The sequence below is a fragment of the Cetorhinus maximus genome, chromosome 16 (genome assembly GCF_964194155.1).
Source record: "Cetorhinus maximus chromosome 16, sCetMax3.hap1.1, whole genome shotgun sequence".
In the NCBI taxonomy this organism is placed as follows: domain Eukaryota; kingdom Metazoa; phylum Chordata; class Chondrichthyes; order Lamniformes; family Cetorhinidae; genus Cetorhinus; species Cetorhinus maximus.
The window spans coordinates 32,360,847-32,378,613 of NC_135894.1; the positions used below are offsets into that span (position 1 = coordinate 32,360,847).

A 17,767-nucleotide genomic window follows, 5' to 3' on the forward strand; every position below is an offset into this window, starting at 1 on the left:
CAGGCAGAGGGATCTGTGTGTACAGATCCACAAGTCACTGAAAGTTGCAATGCAGGTGGATAATGTAGTCAGAAAGGCATATGGCATGCTTGCCTTCATCGGCAGGGGTATTGAGTATAAAAGCTGGGAAGTCATGCTGCAGCTGTATAGAACCTGGGTGAGGCCACACTTGGAATATTGTGTGCAATTCTGGTCGCCACATTACCAGGAGGATTTGGAGGCATTGTAGAGAGTGCAGAGGAGGTTTACCAGGATGCTGCCTGGTCTGGAGGTTATTAGCTATGAGGAGAGGTTGGAGAAACTTGGATTGTTCTCACTAGAGCAACGGAGATTGAGGGGCGACTTGATAGAAGTTTACAAAATTATGAGTGGCATGGATAGAATACATAGTCAGAAGCTTTTTCCCAGGGTGGAAGAGTCAATTACTAGGGGACATAGATTTCAGGTGAGAGGAGAAAACTTTAGAGGAGATGTGCGGGGCAAGTTTGTTACGCAGAGGGTAGTGTGTATCTGGAATTCGCTGCCAGAGGAGGTGGTGGAAGCAGGTACGATAGTGGTGTTTAAGAGGCAGCTTGACAAATACATGAATAGGATGGGAATGGAGAGATACGGACCCCGGAAGTGCAAAATGTTTTAGTTTGACAGGCAATATGATCGGCGCAGTCTTGGAGAGCCAAAGGGCCTGGTTGCTGTGCTGTACTTTTCTTTGTTCTTTGTTCCGCTGTGGATGTCGGGGGAGCACCGAGACGTAGCGGCAGGGTTAGGAAGGTTAAGAAGGTGTAGTTGCACAGCCTGGGCATGGGTATTAATCACTTGTACATAATGTTCACTATTGTAAATAATCTCCCAAGAATGTCTCCTTGTCGATGGCTCCTTGTCATGATGAGCAGTTTTCATGTCACTCAAATGTGAAACCTTGGTTCTTGCACAAGATGAAGGCAGGTGTCTCAGTCCAGGGCCTCTTCCCTGTGCAGTCTGTAACCTTCAGACCAAAGTGATGGTCTGGCTTCATACTCACTGGACACATTAGTGACGGCTGCACCTCGATATTGCTTGTTACTTCTGCCAGAATGTCGTGGGCATGTGTCACACAGTTCCGCCATTCTCTCTGTGTGAAGTGCTCTCAGCACTTTTTGAGGTTGGGCCGGCCGCCCATCCCTTCAGCATCTGTGACTGGTGATGCTCTGCTCCTGAAGGGGTCAGGTGCTGAAGGCTGACAAAGGATCAGGTGCATTTAAAGTTTCACAGCTGTATCTCCATGATATGACCCTGATCGTGGAGCACAAGTGAGCTGCCCTCAGCCAGACACAAGTCAGACATTCACAGAGGCTATGTGAAGATCTATGGCATGTCCTCACTGCATGTTGTCACATCCTCAAGCGACAATTAGGGCTTCCGCTGCATCTCCATGACATGAGCCTGAGCACTGAGGGTACATGCGCTGCCATCAGCCACACAAGAGTCAAACATTAACAGATGCAAGGTGAGGATGTCAGGATTGTCCTCACTGCATCTCATCACCATCCTCCACGAATCTTGCGGCGATGAGGGCCTCCTGAGTGCGCCTGCCTCATCTGGTCTTTGCGATGGCCTCATCACCAGCAACCTCGCCTTCGAGGACCTCATCATCGCCATCCCCTTCGACGTCCTCCTCATTGGAGAGTATGTGCAGCTCCTCCATCTTCTCCTCAGCCAGGCCCTCCCCCTGTTGCAATGCCAGGTTGTGGAGTGCACAGACACCCTCTGGGGACTGTATTGCAGTGCTGCACCAGACCTGTCGAGGTACCAGAACCATATTTTCAAAATGCCTATCGTTTGCTCAACCAAAGCCCGGGTTGCGAACTGAGCCTCGTTATACCGTTGCTCTGCTACAGTCTGAGGCCACTGTATGGACATCCTCTGTGTGTAGCCCTTGTCCCCGAGAAGCCAACCCTGCAGCTTCTCTGGATCTTGGAGAATGTCAGGGATCTGGGACCTGCTAAATAGGTAGGAGTCATGGTGCTCCCTGGGAATTGTGTGCTGACCTGCAGGACATGTTTGTAACTCTTTCGAGTTATCAACAGTCACAGATTGCAACTCTTTCGAGTACAATCACAGTTCTTGGTTTTCCGGGAGTGGGACATGAACCCACAACCCTCTGATTCAAAGGCGAGGGATACCAGCTGAACATTCAACGAGTGGAAGCCCTTGTGGTTGACTGCTTGTTGCCACGGAGATCTAAGTGCCACGGGAGTGCAGTCAATAGCACCCTGCACCTGAGGAAAACCAGAGATTTGCGCAAATCCCAGCACTCTTACTTCCTAGCTTTCCTGATCCTGGGCGAAATGCACAAAGTTCTGTGCCATCGTGAAGATGGCGTCCGTGAGCACCTGGATACACTTGTACATGGAGGCTTGCGAGATCCCACACAGATCACCTGTGGAGTCCTGGAAGGAGCCGCTGGCGGAAAAATTGAACACCGCGGTTACTTTCACAGCCACTGCCGGCAGATGCCCTCCGTGTCCCCATTGCTCCAAATCCTGCAGCAAGTGGCATATGTGACCGACCCGTTCCCTCAACACGTGCAATTGTTGGCGACACTGGTTCTCGGTCATCTGCAGGAATGACAGGTGCTGTTGATAGACCCTGGGTGCCATTGATAGGCGCTGTGGATCTTCAGCAGCATGTGCAGCAGGCCCTTCATCCTGAAGGAGGTGTTCCTCCCTTTGCCAAGCCAGGCGACTCCACTGGTCTCTTCTTCTTCTTCTCTGGCCTTTGTAAGCCATGAAGCATACCGCTAAATCACCAGGCTCCATGATCCTGATGTTCTCCTCCTAAAGGATCAAAGAGAAACAGAGACACATGGATTAGCATAGGTTTTCTAAGAACCTCGCTTGGTCAAGTCTGAAGGCCCCTTCACACATGCAGGAGAGTGCTGGCCACCACTTGGATGGCCAGTGTGTAATGCGCTTATTAGCTTTCAGTAACCCACCCAACTCCGCCTCACTCCACTTGACCAACAACTTCAGCCATTGGACTGCATGCTGTGCTCTCAGCTCAGGTGCAACATTCTCCTAACCCACATTGCAAAGCTGCGCCGTTAGCTTGAACCATAATGGATACAGGGCTGTATGCACCTCCACCAGTGACTGTGCCATGGCCACCTTTCGCAAGTGGCTTGTATAACTCGCCCAGTTGGCCAATTGCTCTGCTGCCCCCTAAAATGCACATTAATTTGCAATCTGTGCTCGAGGGATGAAAAGTTCTGGAGCATTTGGTGGCACATTCATGCTTTTGCGTCGCTTGAGTGGGCAGAAAAGCTTCAGAGGCCTGACTCGAAGCATGTTAATGGAGCTACAGTTCAACAGTATCAGCTGCTGAAGAACGCTCACTTTTGACGAGCTTTTCCAAGTGCGTGGCTGCTTCCCTCACCCCCTTCCCCCCACACCTCCCAGCATGTGCTTGAGTATTTCTTCAGTCTGTGCTGCCTTGCTCTCCACCTCCCTGAGCATGTGCTTGATTATTTCCGCCAGTTTGCTGCCTGGTTCCCTCCTCCCCATCATGTGCTTGAGTGTTTCCTTCAGTCTGTGCTGCATTTCCCCCTCATCCTCCGTCATGTGTTTGAGTATTTCCTTCAGTATGTGCTGCCTTGCACCCCCCGCCACCCCTCACCAGCCTGTCCCACACTAGAGCCCTTGCCCCGGCACCATACTGAATGTCAGCTGGGAAAAAGTGACTTGCCTGTGCCCCCCACAAATGCGCAACACCTCATCTTTGATGTCCTAGGGATGGTGCTCACGAGCAAGGTTGTGTGCACTCACCTCCGAGTTCAGGTCACCAGGTGCACGCCTTTCAAAGGCAGTCATGAAGCACACCGTTCTGGAGTCACGCCGACGTGGGCGGTACATTTGACATGGGGGGATGTTTCCGACGAGCAGGGCTTATAATTATATGCAAATGTATTAAAATTACATTCCTGACGTGTGGCGGCAAAAAATGAGGCCTGCCATTGACAGGTGGTGCAGACGATTGCAAACTGGTTTCACGATGGCGTAAATCCGATTTTTGGCCTTCTCGCCAGCTTCTCCCCACCCCTGCCATGATGCCCGATGCCAAAGGGGTCAGAAAATTCCGGCTTTAGACTTTGAAACAGTACCTTACTCCCCTTCAGCGACCCTCACAAATTTGGCCTACAAAGGTAGTGACTTATACCTGAACAGGGTGGTTCCTTGGAAAACATACTGTTTTCTCTTGACCTGCTGCCATTGAACCTGAAACGGCAAGTTTCTGCCCCCTCTGAAATTTTGATGGATAAATCCTCTGAAAAGAAAAGCAGAATAACTCAGCTATTGAATATAAAACCTCAAATCGTCTTTTTTCAACAGTTATGTCAAAAGATGAAAAGCCTTATTTGACTAGTTGTCATGTTTCATCTAAAAAATTTCTGGTCCTAGAAATGTTTTCCCTGAGTGTTTTAATTTCTAGCGCTCAGTAATTTTCCATTGCCACATGGAGGAAGCAGATGCAGATCTTTAAAAAAAATTGAAGAACACTGAAAAATTTACAGGTATTCCCGGAAAATATCAGTAATGTAAGAATATAAAAAAAGAAGCAGGAGTAGACTATACAGCGCATTGAGCCTGCTGCACCATTCAATATTATCATGGCTGATCTTTGACTTCAACTCCACTTTCCCACTAGCTTCCCAAATCCCTGTATTTCGTGAGACACCAAAAATCAGTCTAACTCAACCTTAAATATAGCCGACAATGGGGCATCCAAACAATCTGGGGTAGAGAATTCCAAAGATCCACAACCCCTTGTGTGAAGAAATTTCTCCTCATCTCAGTATTAAATCACCAGCCCATTATCCTGAGATTGTGTTCGAGTTCTAGAATCCCCAGCAAGGGGAACCATGAGATCACCTCTCATTCTTCCAGAGAATTTGGACTCAATTTACTCAGCCTGTCATCATAGCACAACTCTCTCATCCCAGGGACCAACCCTCTCCAATGCAAGTAAATCCTTCCTTAAACATGGAGACCAAAACTGCACACACTACTCCAGAAGTGGTCTGATCAAATCCTTAAGCAATTGTAGCAAGACTTCCTTATTCTTGTACTGCAATCCCTTTGCAGTAAAGGCCAACACGCCATTTGCCTTCCTAATTGCTTGATGTATCTGGCATGCAATGTTCCTTGAATAAGTACACCCAAATCCCTCTGAATATCAACATTTACATGTTTTACACTTTTTGACAAAAATATTCTTTTATATTCCAAATACTAAAGTGAATAACCTCACACTTCCCCACATTATACCTCATCTGCCACCTTGTTGCCCACTCACTCACACTCCATATCTTGTCACGACAATGGACATGATAACTGAGTGAGATCTACCTATAACTTCACCAGCCAACCAAAGACATATTGAACTGTTTAAAGAGGACTTCTACTTAAATACAAGTAAAGACACTGATCAAAAGTTGGCTGCCATGAGTCACCTGATGGCTGATATTGTAAAGTTGACCACTTCTCTGGAAAATCTACATGAAATGCATTGCAGACCTGTTACGTGGAATGTTACACTTGAGGGGTGATGTCAAGGCCCACTTTAAACTGGAACTCTTGAAAGGAAGGCATTAAAAATTCAAAGTACTGGACTCCTAGTCCACTGTAATTCTGTGAAGACAATGGGACTTGCTACCTAGCCAGTTACACCCCACCAGACACACAAAATCCCCTGTGGAGGATGAAATAAACCCATCTCCTGTTGATTTATATCTCAAGATGTGCCAAAAGGTTTCTGAGATGAAAGATCAAAATTGGGATTACTACAACAATGGATGCAAGATGTTCTAATTGGATTCCCTTCTGGGAGCGTACAGAAATGAGTTTAAAGACCGGGGCTGACAAACTGAGAAAGAAGGACAAGCAGTAAGAAAGGTGACAGTAATCTAAGAGCTCTGCTGAAAAAGAGCAGCAAGGATCTCTCTCTCTCTCTCTCTCTGAAAACCAAAAAGAGTGTCTTCAACAAAAGGCAGATCAAAATAAAGTCAACTCCAGAATTCTACTGGAAACCACCTAATTTCAATGGCCGCAAAATTCCACAATCTACACCTCATGGACAAACAAAGGACTTACTTGTATATTCTTTTAACTTTCATCTGGACTCTAACCTTCTTATTTCTGAGATTGGCATGTCTCTCTTTTATTATTTTTATCAGGTTTTAGTAACTTCTAAATATATTTTGTCTTTGACTCAAGAAACCTGGTTTGACTGACTCCTTGTTAAAAAGTAAATATATTTGGACTGGAAAAGGTATCTATGGGGAAAATAATTTTTAAAACCTTTGTTGCAACTAACCAAGAGGGCTGAATAAAAGGGGAGCCAGTTCACTCCTCCTCACCCAGTCCTAACAATCTCTTCGCAGCCTCTTTGTGTCCTCCACACAGCTTACATTCCCACCTGGCTTTGTATCATCAGCAAACATAGAGACATCACACTCTGTCTTTTCATCTAAGTCATGGATGTAGATTGTAAATAGCTGAGGCCCAGCACTATTCTGCGGCACTCCACTAGTTACAGCTTGCCAAATTGAAAATGCCCCATTTATCCCTACTCTTTGCTTCCTGTCCATTAGCCAATCTCCCATCCATGCTAATATATTATTCCCAACTCCATGAGCCTTTATCTTGCATATTAGCCTTTTGTATGGCACCATATTAAATGTTTTTTGGAAATCCAAATATACAACATCTGAAAAAAAAAACATTTTTTATTCTTCAACAAGCTTCGACAAAAAATGTCTCTTTTTCAGCAATATACAACATCTACTGGTTCCCCTTATGAATTACATCCTCAAAAAACTCTATTAAATTTGTCAAATGCAATTTCCCTTTCATAAAACTATTTTGACTTTGTCTGGTCATACTGTGATTTTCTAAGCACATTGTTAAGGTTTCCATTCTTTTAAAGTGTTTTCCTGATGAATGATGTCAAGTTAACTGGCCTGTAGTTTCTTGTTTTCTCTCCCCCTTCTTTCTTGAGTGGCAACATTACACCTGCTGGCTTCTAATCTGCGGGACTGTTCTAGAATATAGGGAACTTTGGAAAATAATAACCAGCACATCCACTATCTTTGTAGCTATCTCTTTTAGAACCCGAGGATGTAGGCTGTTGGGTCCTGCAGATTTGACAGATTTAATCCCTTAAATTTCTCTTTCACCTTTTCTCTGCTGATACGAATTATGTTAATTTCCTCACTCTTACTTGCCCTTGGAATACCTTCAATTTCCGGTATATAATTTATGTCCTCTACTGTGAAGACAGGCATAAAATGTTTGTTCAATGTCTCTTCCACTTCTTACTCACCATGATAATTTCTCCTGTCTCTGCCTCTAAGGGACGAACATTTATTTTAGTTACTTTCCTCCATTCTATATAATTTAAAAAGCTCTTAAAAACAGGTTGTATGTTCCTGACTAGTTTACTCTCATATTCTAGTTCTTCCCTTTTTATCAAATTGTTGGTAGCCCTTTTCTGGTTTCTAAAACATTCTCAATCCTCACGCTTACTACTATTCTTTGCAACATAGATTTCAGCTGTTTGCAAGGATGCCTGATGAATTGCAATGGTGGTGGGATGGATAGATTGGATATTGTCATAATTGAGAAGAGGGGTGGAGAAAAGGTTATAATTTTGGAGGACAGCTGCAGCAAGGCCACAAAGTCAAGCTGATTATCAGAGTGATAAGGAATCTGTTCACTGAGGAGGGATTGGGCAGCCAAATAGAAGGAAGCAGTTGCAGGGAGGGAGCAGAGATCTTGTAGCTCCAAAATGGATTACGCTGACGAAATCTGAAATCACTATAATGACAGAAATGCATGCCTGATAAAGAAAAAAAGTAACAGCAAGTTATTAGAGAAAGCATAATTTGATTAGAAGAGCATGAGTAAGTTTTCTAATGACCCGAATTTTGCAGTTGTATAGTGATGGAGAAACTGTTAGTGTTCACTGTAATTACAACTGTTAAACTGACAGCAACTTGCTGGTGTCCACATATGCACAGTTAAATTGCTACCAGTGATTCCCGCTCTTCCAATCCTCGCAGATGGAAATCTTATAATTTACATTGTCTGTCGTGAACTTCCACTATTTACATAATTAATCTTGCTGTAAAAATCCTCGAGAAATTTATGCCTTATTGAATAAGGTGTAACTGAACTTTTAATGGCATAATAGGTCACAATTACTTCTGTATAACCTCTCTGGCCCTGAAAAACTAATTTTATATTTGTGGAATGCCAAATTTCTCCCTTATAGTAAAAATTCTGTAGATATTTAACTTTTTTAAAGCTCTACTTTAATCCTATGTATATGTCCCAATCGTTATTTTTCTCTCTGTAAAATGATGAAAAAAGTGAAGGATAATCAGCACATTTTACTTCTAGTTTACAGTTGGTGAGAATCCTTCAATGTGATTGGTTGCTTATTGTGTTTCATGACATCACTGTTGCTGGATGCCAGAGACCCTCTACAGCTCCTGTCAGAATGGAATTAATGTCAGGAAAGGTGAAATCCATGCTACAAAGATTGCTGGATCTTTATGGGTGGTTGTCTTTAAGGTCAGCAGCAAGCGATTTTACTTCGCTGTTGACCGCAAAATCCAGGCCTATGTATTTCCTGTAGATACCCTGTGGTGTCACTTATGATAAGTCAGAACATGTCGTAAAGCATTGCAGTTAAAGTGTGACAACTAAAGTATGACACAATAATACAATGTTATGCCATCTCAACCTATCCCTGTCACTGCATCCCCACTCTTCAACTCCATCTCCTCACACAAGACTTCAGTTTGAAACATCACTTCCTCATAAATCCCTTCCATCTAACTAGCACCTCATTATATCATATCACCGTCCTCTCTCCATTTGCAATACCACCTCAAATCCTTTATTGTCCCTAACTCTTGCTGCTGCCTCTTCTGTCATTCTTCCTGTCATGGCCTTTCCCATTAACCCTCTAAGCCTGTCATTGTACGCCGCTGATCTGTTGCAGTTAACACAGTTGTGGTAATGTACTTTCATCCAGCAATGGGAGAAAGAAACTTTTTGCTCTAATCAAGAAGGCTTGATTTTATGTAGCTGAGGAGGTGAGCAGCAGGTGTTGTGCCCAGCCTAGGAAGTGGTGAGCACATTTGGCCATTCAGCTACAACCTAGCTCTGAAGAAGGGTCGTACGGACTCGAAATGTTAATTCTGCTTCTCTCTCCACAGCTGCTGTCCGACCTGCTGAGTTTTTCCAGCATTTTCTGTTTTTGTTTCAGATTTTAAGCATCCACAGTATTTTGCTTTTACCTATTCTTTAAGCTTCCCCTACCTTACCTTTCACAATGCCTTGCTAAGCAGCCTTCGTCACATCACTCTTCATATCTAGTCAACTTTCAAGAATACACAGTCTTCACTTTTCTACACACCATCACTTCTCCATTTATCCGTCCTCCTATGACACTCACCCCAATCCTTATGCAATGTGATGCATGTGCCTCATATTCATTCTCACATCTGCACTTATAGTTCTGTTTTCTTTGGCCCCTTGTAGGAAAAAAGAGTGAAAACACAAATGATAGAGAAAGGCTGGACGTGAGCTCATAATACTCCAGCTCACTGATGCATCCTAAAGGTAAGTGGCTCATCTGTATCCCGCACCCCCCATTCAGAGATGGAGAGACACAAAACTAGCAGATAGCTGGTGACAATTACAAATATCTCTGACATACAAATGATAACCATTTCATCACTGCCTGAGCTATGAAAAAAACAAATATTGTGATTGTCAAGATTGTGACTTTTCCACAACTAAATCATATCCCTTTATTTTGTCTTCCCAGGCCTTCACACGTATAGCAAGTGTCTCAGGACATCCATGAGAGTAATTCCTCAGAAGACTTAATTCCTTCGAATGATCCACAGTGCAAATACTAATACTTTAGCTATTTGGATTTTCACCTGGTAATTCACACCTTAAGTGCACTGATATCAAGTGGCACTTGCTTAGCAATAACCTGCTCACTGACGCTCAGTTTGGGTTCTGCCAGAATCACTCAGCTCCTGACCTCATTACAGCCTTGATTCAAACATGGGCAAAAAAGCTGAACTCCAGAGGTGAGGTGAGAGTGACTACCCTTGACATCAAGGCAACATTTGACCAACAGCATTTGAGTGTGGCATCAAGGAGCCCTAGCAAAACTGGAGTCAATGGGAATCAGGGGGAAAACTTTCCATTGGTTGGAGTCATACCTAGCACAAATGAAGATGGCTGTGGTTGTTGGAAGTCAATCATCTCAGTTCCAGCGCATCACTGCAGGAGTTCCTCAGGGTAGAGTTCTGGGCCCAACCTTCATCAGCTGCTTCATCAATGACCTTCCTTCCATCATAAGGTCAGAAGTGAGGATGTTCGCTGATGATTGCACAATATTTAGCACCATTCATGACTCCTCAAACACTGAAGCAGTCCATGTCCAAATGCAGGAAGACCTGGACAATATCCAGGCTTGTACTGACAATTGGCAAGTAACATTCATACCACATAAGTGCCAGGCAATGACCATCTCCAACATGAGAGAATCTAACCGTCGCCCCTTGAGATTCAATGGCATTACAATCACTGAATCCCCCACTATCAACATCCTGGGGTTACCATTGACCAGAAACTGAACTGGAATAGCCAGATAAATATTGTGGCTACAAGAGCAGGTCAAAGGCTAGGAAACGTGCAACGAGTAATTAAACACCTGACTCTCCAAAGCCTGTCCACCATCTACAAGGCACAAGTCAGGAGTGTGAAGGAATACTCCCCACTTGCCTGGGTGAATGCAGCTCCAACAACACTCAAGAAGCTTGGCATCATCCAGGAGCAGCCTCCTTGATTGGCACAAACATTCACTCCCTCTGCCACTGATGCACAGTGGCAGCATTGTGTACCATCTATATGATGCACTGCAGGAACTCACCAAGCCTCCATAGACAGCACCTTCCAAACCCACAACCACTACCACCTAGAAGGACCAGGGCACCAGATACATAGGAACACCACTACCTGGAAGTTCCCCTCCAAGCCATACACCATTCGGACTTGGAAATATATTGCCGTTCCTTCACTGTTGCCAGGTCAAAATCCTGGAACTCTCTTCCTAACAGCACTGTGGGTGTATGTACACCACATAGGCTACAGCAGTGCAAGAAGGTGGCTCACCACCCCCTTCTCAAAGGCAATTAGGGATGGGCAATAAATGCTGGCCCAGCCAACGATGCCACATCCCATGAATGAATAAAAAAAAGATACTGATGGCAGGGACAGCCGTGGAGAGGCTACGTTGGGCAGGGGAGGGGGTGGTGTAATCCTTTACAAAACATTGAATCGTAGGACCATTTTTGAGGAGATTATTCAGATAGATCATGCGCACACTCTATAGTAGCAGAGAAAATGGAAGAGTCCAACTCGATTGTTAGCGGATTAGAAGCACAGGGAATTGCTAGAACATCTGCCATTATGGCTGCCAACTGTGGTTAAATCTATTCCTGCAGGTTCCATCACTTGAATTGCCCCCATGCACCAGTCATTAGTCGGCCAATGCATCATCCTGATGATGCACTGCCTTCCTATGCTAATTGGAAAGCAAAAAGACAAGCAAAAGCAAATTTTATCCCCATTTTCAATATTTGTATATCTGGTAAAGAGGAAATTTCAAAGAAAATATTTTTTAATATCCCTGTGATTTTTCTCCAGTGTTGATCTTCAATCCTGGAGGGTTGGCAACCCATGGAGAGTGGCCACCTGCATGGCGTAACAAGCGCAGATCTCAAACGAGTCCATACAAATTACGACCATGGCCAAGCAGACTTTGGATGCAAATGTGTGTGCCACTTTAAACAGCATGATTATCTCATCTGCGGTCATCTGTATCACTGATCCTCACTAATCTGGTCTGCAATGCTATGGTAAGAGTGATATGATGTTGGCCCACGTGGATGATGGCAAAAGGAGGCATGGAAGTAGGAACTCCACTCAAAGCACTTCCATTCTCACCCATTCCCCCAGCCCCCTCAGCCAGTAACCGACATTTTGCCTGGTCTCCTGATGGCCACATTGTCCCCTGCACACGCCTAAGACATGCCTCAGGGGCTCTAACATCCAGAGGACATAAGGTTATAAGATCATAAGATTTTAAGAAATAGGAGCAGGGATAGGCCTTCGGCCCCTCGAGCCTGCTCTGCCCATTGATAAGATCATGGCTGATTTTATTGTGGCCTTAACTCCACTTTCCTGCCTGCCCCTTGTCTATCAAAAACCTGTCTAACTCAACCTTGAATGTATTCAATGATCCAGCCTCCATTGCTCTTTGGGGATGAGAATTCCAAAATCTAACTACTCTTAGAGAGACAAAAATCCTCATCTCTGCCTTAAATGGGAGGCAAGGGGAAACATCCTCTCAGCATTCTGTCAAGTCCCCCAGAATCATATATGTTTCAATAAGATCGCCTCTCATTCTTCTCAGCTCCAGTGAGTATAGGCCTAACCTGCTCAACCTTTCCTCCTAAGACAACCCTTTCATCCCAGGAATCAGCCAACTGAATCTTCTCTGAACTTTTTCCAATTGCAATAATATCCCTGCTTAAGTAAGGAGAACAAAACTGTACACAACTGTCCAGATGCAGTCATACTAAGGCTCTGTAGCAACACTTCCTTACTTTTATGCTCCATTCCCCTTGCAATAAATGCTAACATTCCATTTGCCTTCCTAATTTTTACTTGCTGTACCTGCATGTTAACTTTTTGTTCGGATAATGCAGGAAAACCTCATCCATGGGCGGGATGAGGTTTCATGTAAGATTTAAAATTTCATGAAAGTTTTTAAATAAAAGTAATGGACATGTCCCATCTCATGTGACAGTTTCACATGAGGGGACATGTCCTTAAATTTTTTTCTAAATTTAATTAGGTTTTTAAAAGTAACACTGATCTCCCTGAGGCAGCACTTTGCCTCAGGGAGATCTGCGCACTCTTACGCGCACATGCGCAAAAGAGCGCACTCCCGGCTCAGGGAAATCCCACCCCCCACCCCCCCCCGCACAGGGAGCGCACAGCGCTTCTGGGTGGATGTCACGCTGGGCGGGCCTTAACTGGCCCGCCCATGTAAAATGGCGATGCGCCCCTGATTGGGTCACCGATTGGAAACCCGCCCACTCCCGCACAAACCCCCCGACGGGGTCTCCGCAGTCTCTCTCCATTTAAATAATATTCTTCTTTTCTATTCTTCCTGCCAAAGTGGACATTTTCACGCCTTATATTCCATATGCCAAAATTTTGCCCACTCACTTAACCTACCTATATCCCCTTGCAGACTCTTAGTGTCCTCTTCACAAGTTGCTTTCCTATCTACCTTTGGGTCATCAGCAAATACATCTACCATTGCTCAGACTCTTCATCCAAGGCGTTAATATAGATTGTAAAAGTTGAAGCCCCAGCACTGATCCCTGTGGCACTGTTTGTCAGCCAGAAAATGACCCATTTATCCAATTCTGTTTCCTGTTCATTAGTCAGTCCTCTGTCCATGCCAATCTATCAGCCCCAACACACGAGGTCTTATTTTGTGGAGTAACCTTTGATTTGGCACCTTATCAAATGCCTTTCAGAAATCCAAATACACATCTACTGGTTCCCTATTATCCTCACTGGATGGTGCATCCTACTCATAGTCTTTCTTTCTCAGTGGAATATACGTTTGTTAAGAGTTATTAAAAAACTCCTTAAATGTCTGCTACTGCTCCTCTATCATCCTACCTTATAACCTATTTTCCCAGACCACTTTTGCCAACTCTGTCTTCATACCCTTGTAATTGCCTTTATTTAAGCTTAAGACACTAGTATTAGACATGTGTTGACCAGTCATAATTGCCATAATTGTAAATCTCGTTAAATATTCATTGAAATGTTATAAAGCTCATTCGAGATAAAACAATCTCCAGTAGTCAGAAAGATCTGCTTCAATAATTCAATCTTGTGTCCTCAGTATTTATCAGCACAGCTGACATTAGTTTGAAAAACTGAGATTCATTTAAATGACTTTAAACCCATTCAGTGGATTACCTGCATAAACACAATTGCTTTGTTTACGTGTCTTCTTGGTATTAAGAATCCGTTTCATTTCTTTTGCAAACCTGACGGGGTCATCCCATGGTATGTACGCGGACTCAAGTCTTTCAGCCAAGATGTCTTTCTTCTCTTCTAATTCTCCACTCTCTTTTACTTTGGTGAACTTCATGCTCTCAAACACAAACTGCTTGAAGGCTCTCGCTACCTCAGAACTTCTCACGTTTTCTAAGTGAAATAATACATATTGCAACCTGTCCATTAGATCATTCACACAGAAGAACAATTGTAATGATTATCTCAGCTACAAGAATAAAATGACTTAGACTTAATATCATAAATCCCACAAGTATTCTCAAAAATTAAGAATCAGTATTGCAAGAGCAATAAAAACGATGTTCTGGATTTTCATTGAGTTTATCACATCGAAAAGTTTCAGTAATTCATACAATGGATTAATTTTTGAAGTACCATGACTGTTGTTAAATATGCACACACCATTGTCATTCTAGGGTAGTTATGTACCATAACCAGTAATGAGACGAATTAACCTGATTCTTTTGGGATATATGTTGATAGAGAAATGTATGCTTGGATATCATAGGAACTTCCTAATATTTGAACAATGCCATTGGATCATTGATGTCCATCTGAACCATCAGAACAGGTACATAGGACCTCAGCCTCATTTTGAGAGCAGCACCTTTGACAATGTATCACTCCCTTGGTACAGGAATGAGGTACCAGCTTAGATTACAGGACTTTGTAAATTAAGCCTCCTGATGTGGAGTCTTGCCCACTAGGGGCACAAATTGGGAAATCATGTGCACACTGTCCACAACTTTCTAGTCAGTCATAAAATTGACAGAAAGTTCAAATCTTGACACAGAAAATGCACAACTTCTAACCCAAAGGCGAGAATGCCACCCACTGAGCTAAACTGGTATACACACCTAAAATGAAACATACCTTCACAAATATAGTTCATAATGTTAAGAGAAGAAAAAAGTTTCTTATCAGCATGCTGTGCTGCTGTAACAGTCGGAAACTTTGCTTATGCATGTGGTTTTCACCACAGTTCTGTCAAAGTTCTGGAAACAGCTCAAAACAAATTCCCAACCAAGATTTTGGGTGAGTGGAAGTCTAGGATGTCAGCTAAAGTCTGGTATTATAATCCATCTTGGAGATTAATTTGCATATTGAGCAGCTGTACAAGCATTTACAATTTTTACTAACATTTTAAGCAGCAATAGTGGAAGAATTCTCCTTAAGGCCGGGTGAGGGGGTTGGGTGGTTCCAGCAGCGTGGATTTCCACCCCTCCATCCAAATTTGCTCCCATCCGTGTCCCATTTTCTTGCTTGGAGTTCAATGGATGTGACAGGAGCTTTCCAGTGGGATTCCCACTATCAAAAGAGAGGCCATCAATACAACTGGGATAATTCAGATGAGAAGCGACAGCAAGGGACATTAAAGGGGCAGAAGCACCCGAAAGATCAGAATGAAATCTCCCATCAAAAGCTGCTGTGGAGTTCAAGGCCTTCAAGCAGGTCAGTGTTTGGAGTTGAATGGAGGAAGAGGAGATGGCTACAACACCTTTTCCCTCCACTGGGGGAACTTGGGGTCTTTATCATCACTTTCCCAGCCCTAATGCCACTTTCCACATACCAGCTCTGGGAAGTGCTGATAACTGGAGTCAATGTGAGGTATAACCACCAGCACACAGGCACTGCATCTGCCACTATGTGCATGTGGTGGGCAGGGAAGGCATGGTTAATGACAGGCCCATGTAGGAGGGAAACAGTACCACAATCTTCACCACAATCACACCTAATTTTGGGCTAGATATCTAATTTGTTGCCCACATATGTAACCTGCAGTGAATCAACTTCATAGAGCATTAGTTTGGTGCGTAATCGAGGGCAGCAAAGACTTTAATCAGTTGTTGAGAACAGGTTCTCAAATTGTACTGTGGGAATTTAGAGTACGAAAGCAGAACACGTACATGTGAAAGTCTTTTATATTACCTTATTAAATCTGTAACCCATTTAAGATGATTAATGCTTTCGCTAAAGTAGCAGAGAAGAATTTCAGATTAAATGTTAAGCATTGTTAAGGATAAAAGAGCGCGAGGAGAGCGGCGGAGACACAGGATAAAAGAGCGCAAGGAGAGTGGCGGAGACACGGGATAAAAGAGCGCAAGGAGAGCGACGGAAACACAGGGTAAAAGAGTGCGAGGAGAGCGGAGACACAGGATAAAAGAGCGCGAGGAGAACGGCGGAGACACGAGATAAAAGAGCGTGAGGAGAGCGGGGGAGGCACGGGATAAAAGAGCGCGAGGAGAGAGGAGACACGGGACAAAAGAGCGCGAGGAGAGCGGAGACACGGGATAAAAGAGCGCGAGGAGAGCGGAGATACGGGATAAAAGAGCGCGGGGAAAGCGGCGGAGACACGGGATAAAAGAGCGCGAGGAGAGCGGTGGAGACACTAGATAAAAGAGCACGAGGAGAGCGGCGGCGACACTGAATAAAAGAGCGTGAGGAGAGCGGCGGAGACACTGGATAAAAGAGCGCGAGGAGAGCAGCGGAAACGTGGGATAAAAGAGCGTGAGGAGAGCGGAGGCGCGGGATAAAAGAGCGCGAGGAGAGCAGCGATGCGGGATAAAAGAGCGCGAGGAGAGCGGCAGAGACACGGGATAAAAGAGCGCATGGAGAGCGGAGACGCGGGATAAAAGAGCGTGAGGAGAATGGAGATGCGGGATAAAAGAGCGCGAGGAGAGTGGAGACGTGGGATAAAAGAGCGCGAGGGGAGCGGCGGGAACGCGGGATAAAAGAGCGCGAGGAGAGTTCCAGGGAGCAGAGTCGGAGGGCAGAGTTCCAGAGCGGTGAGTATAAAAACCTCACCTTGGGGATTCGCAGACCTTGGGTATTAAAAAAAAAATTAAAAGTGGCGTCACGGTAAATCTGTGACCTGATTGGCCGGTAGAGAATCCACACTGAATTTGAAACTAAAACATTGTTAAACTAATTAAACCAAATAAAGTAATCACTTAATTAATAAGTAGAGGGTATCTAGACCAGAATCAGGGGATTACTGTTCTTAGAATTTAGCATTTATAGTAAATCTAGCCCTAGGGAACGTATAGTTAATAAGAAGTCAATAAGCAGTTATTAGATTTAAATTAATTTATTAAATACTTCTAGAAATGGCAGTTGCTGGGGTGCAGTGCTTCACCTGTGGGATGTGGGAAATCTGTGATGCTTCAAGTGTCCCGGACAACTACATCTGCAGGATGTGTACCCAATTGCAGCTCCTCACAAACCGCATGGATAGGTTGGAGCAGCAGTTGGATGCATTTAGGAGCATCCAGGTGGCGGAAAGCATCATAGACAGGAGTTTTAGAGACGTGGTCACACCCAAGGTACAGACAGATAGATGGGTGACCGCTAGAAGGGGCAGGCAGTCAGTGCAGAAATCCCCTGTGGCTGTCCCCCTCTCTAACAGGTATACCATTTTGGATACTGTTGGGGGGGATGGCCTATCAGGGGAAAACAACAGCAGTAGCCAGAGCAGTGGCACCACGGCTGGCTCTGTTGTTCAGCGGGGGGGGCAAAGCACAGAAGAGCAGTTGTCA

At 44.4% G+C, this 17,767-nt stretch overlaps 1 protein-coding gene across 1 annotated transcript in view; it reads right to left on the reverse strand.

The window, feature by feature from the left end:
* The window catches only part of spag17 (sperm associated antigen 17), a 342,330-nt gene that overhangs the window by 226,380 nt on the left and 98,183 nt on the right, over positions 1–17,767 (reverse strand). Inside the window, exons 19-20 of the mRNA XM_078559611.1 lie at positions 14,133–14,363; positions 4,192–4,299 (exon numbers count right to left, since the gene is read on the reverse strand). Coding sequence (XP_078415737.1) covers positions 4,192–4,299; positions 14,133–14,363 — 339 coding nt within the window. The remainder of the gene's footprint in view (positions 1–4,191; positions 4,300–14,132; positions 14,364–17,767) is intronic.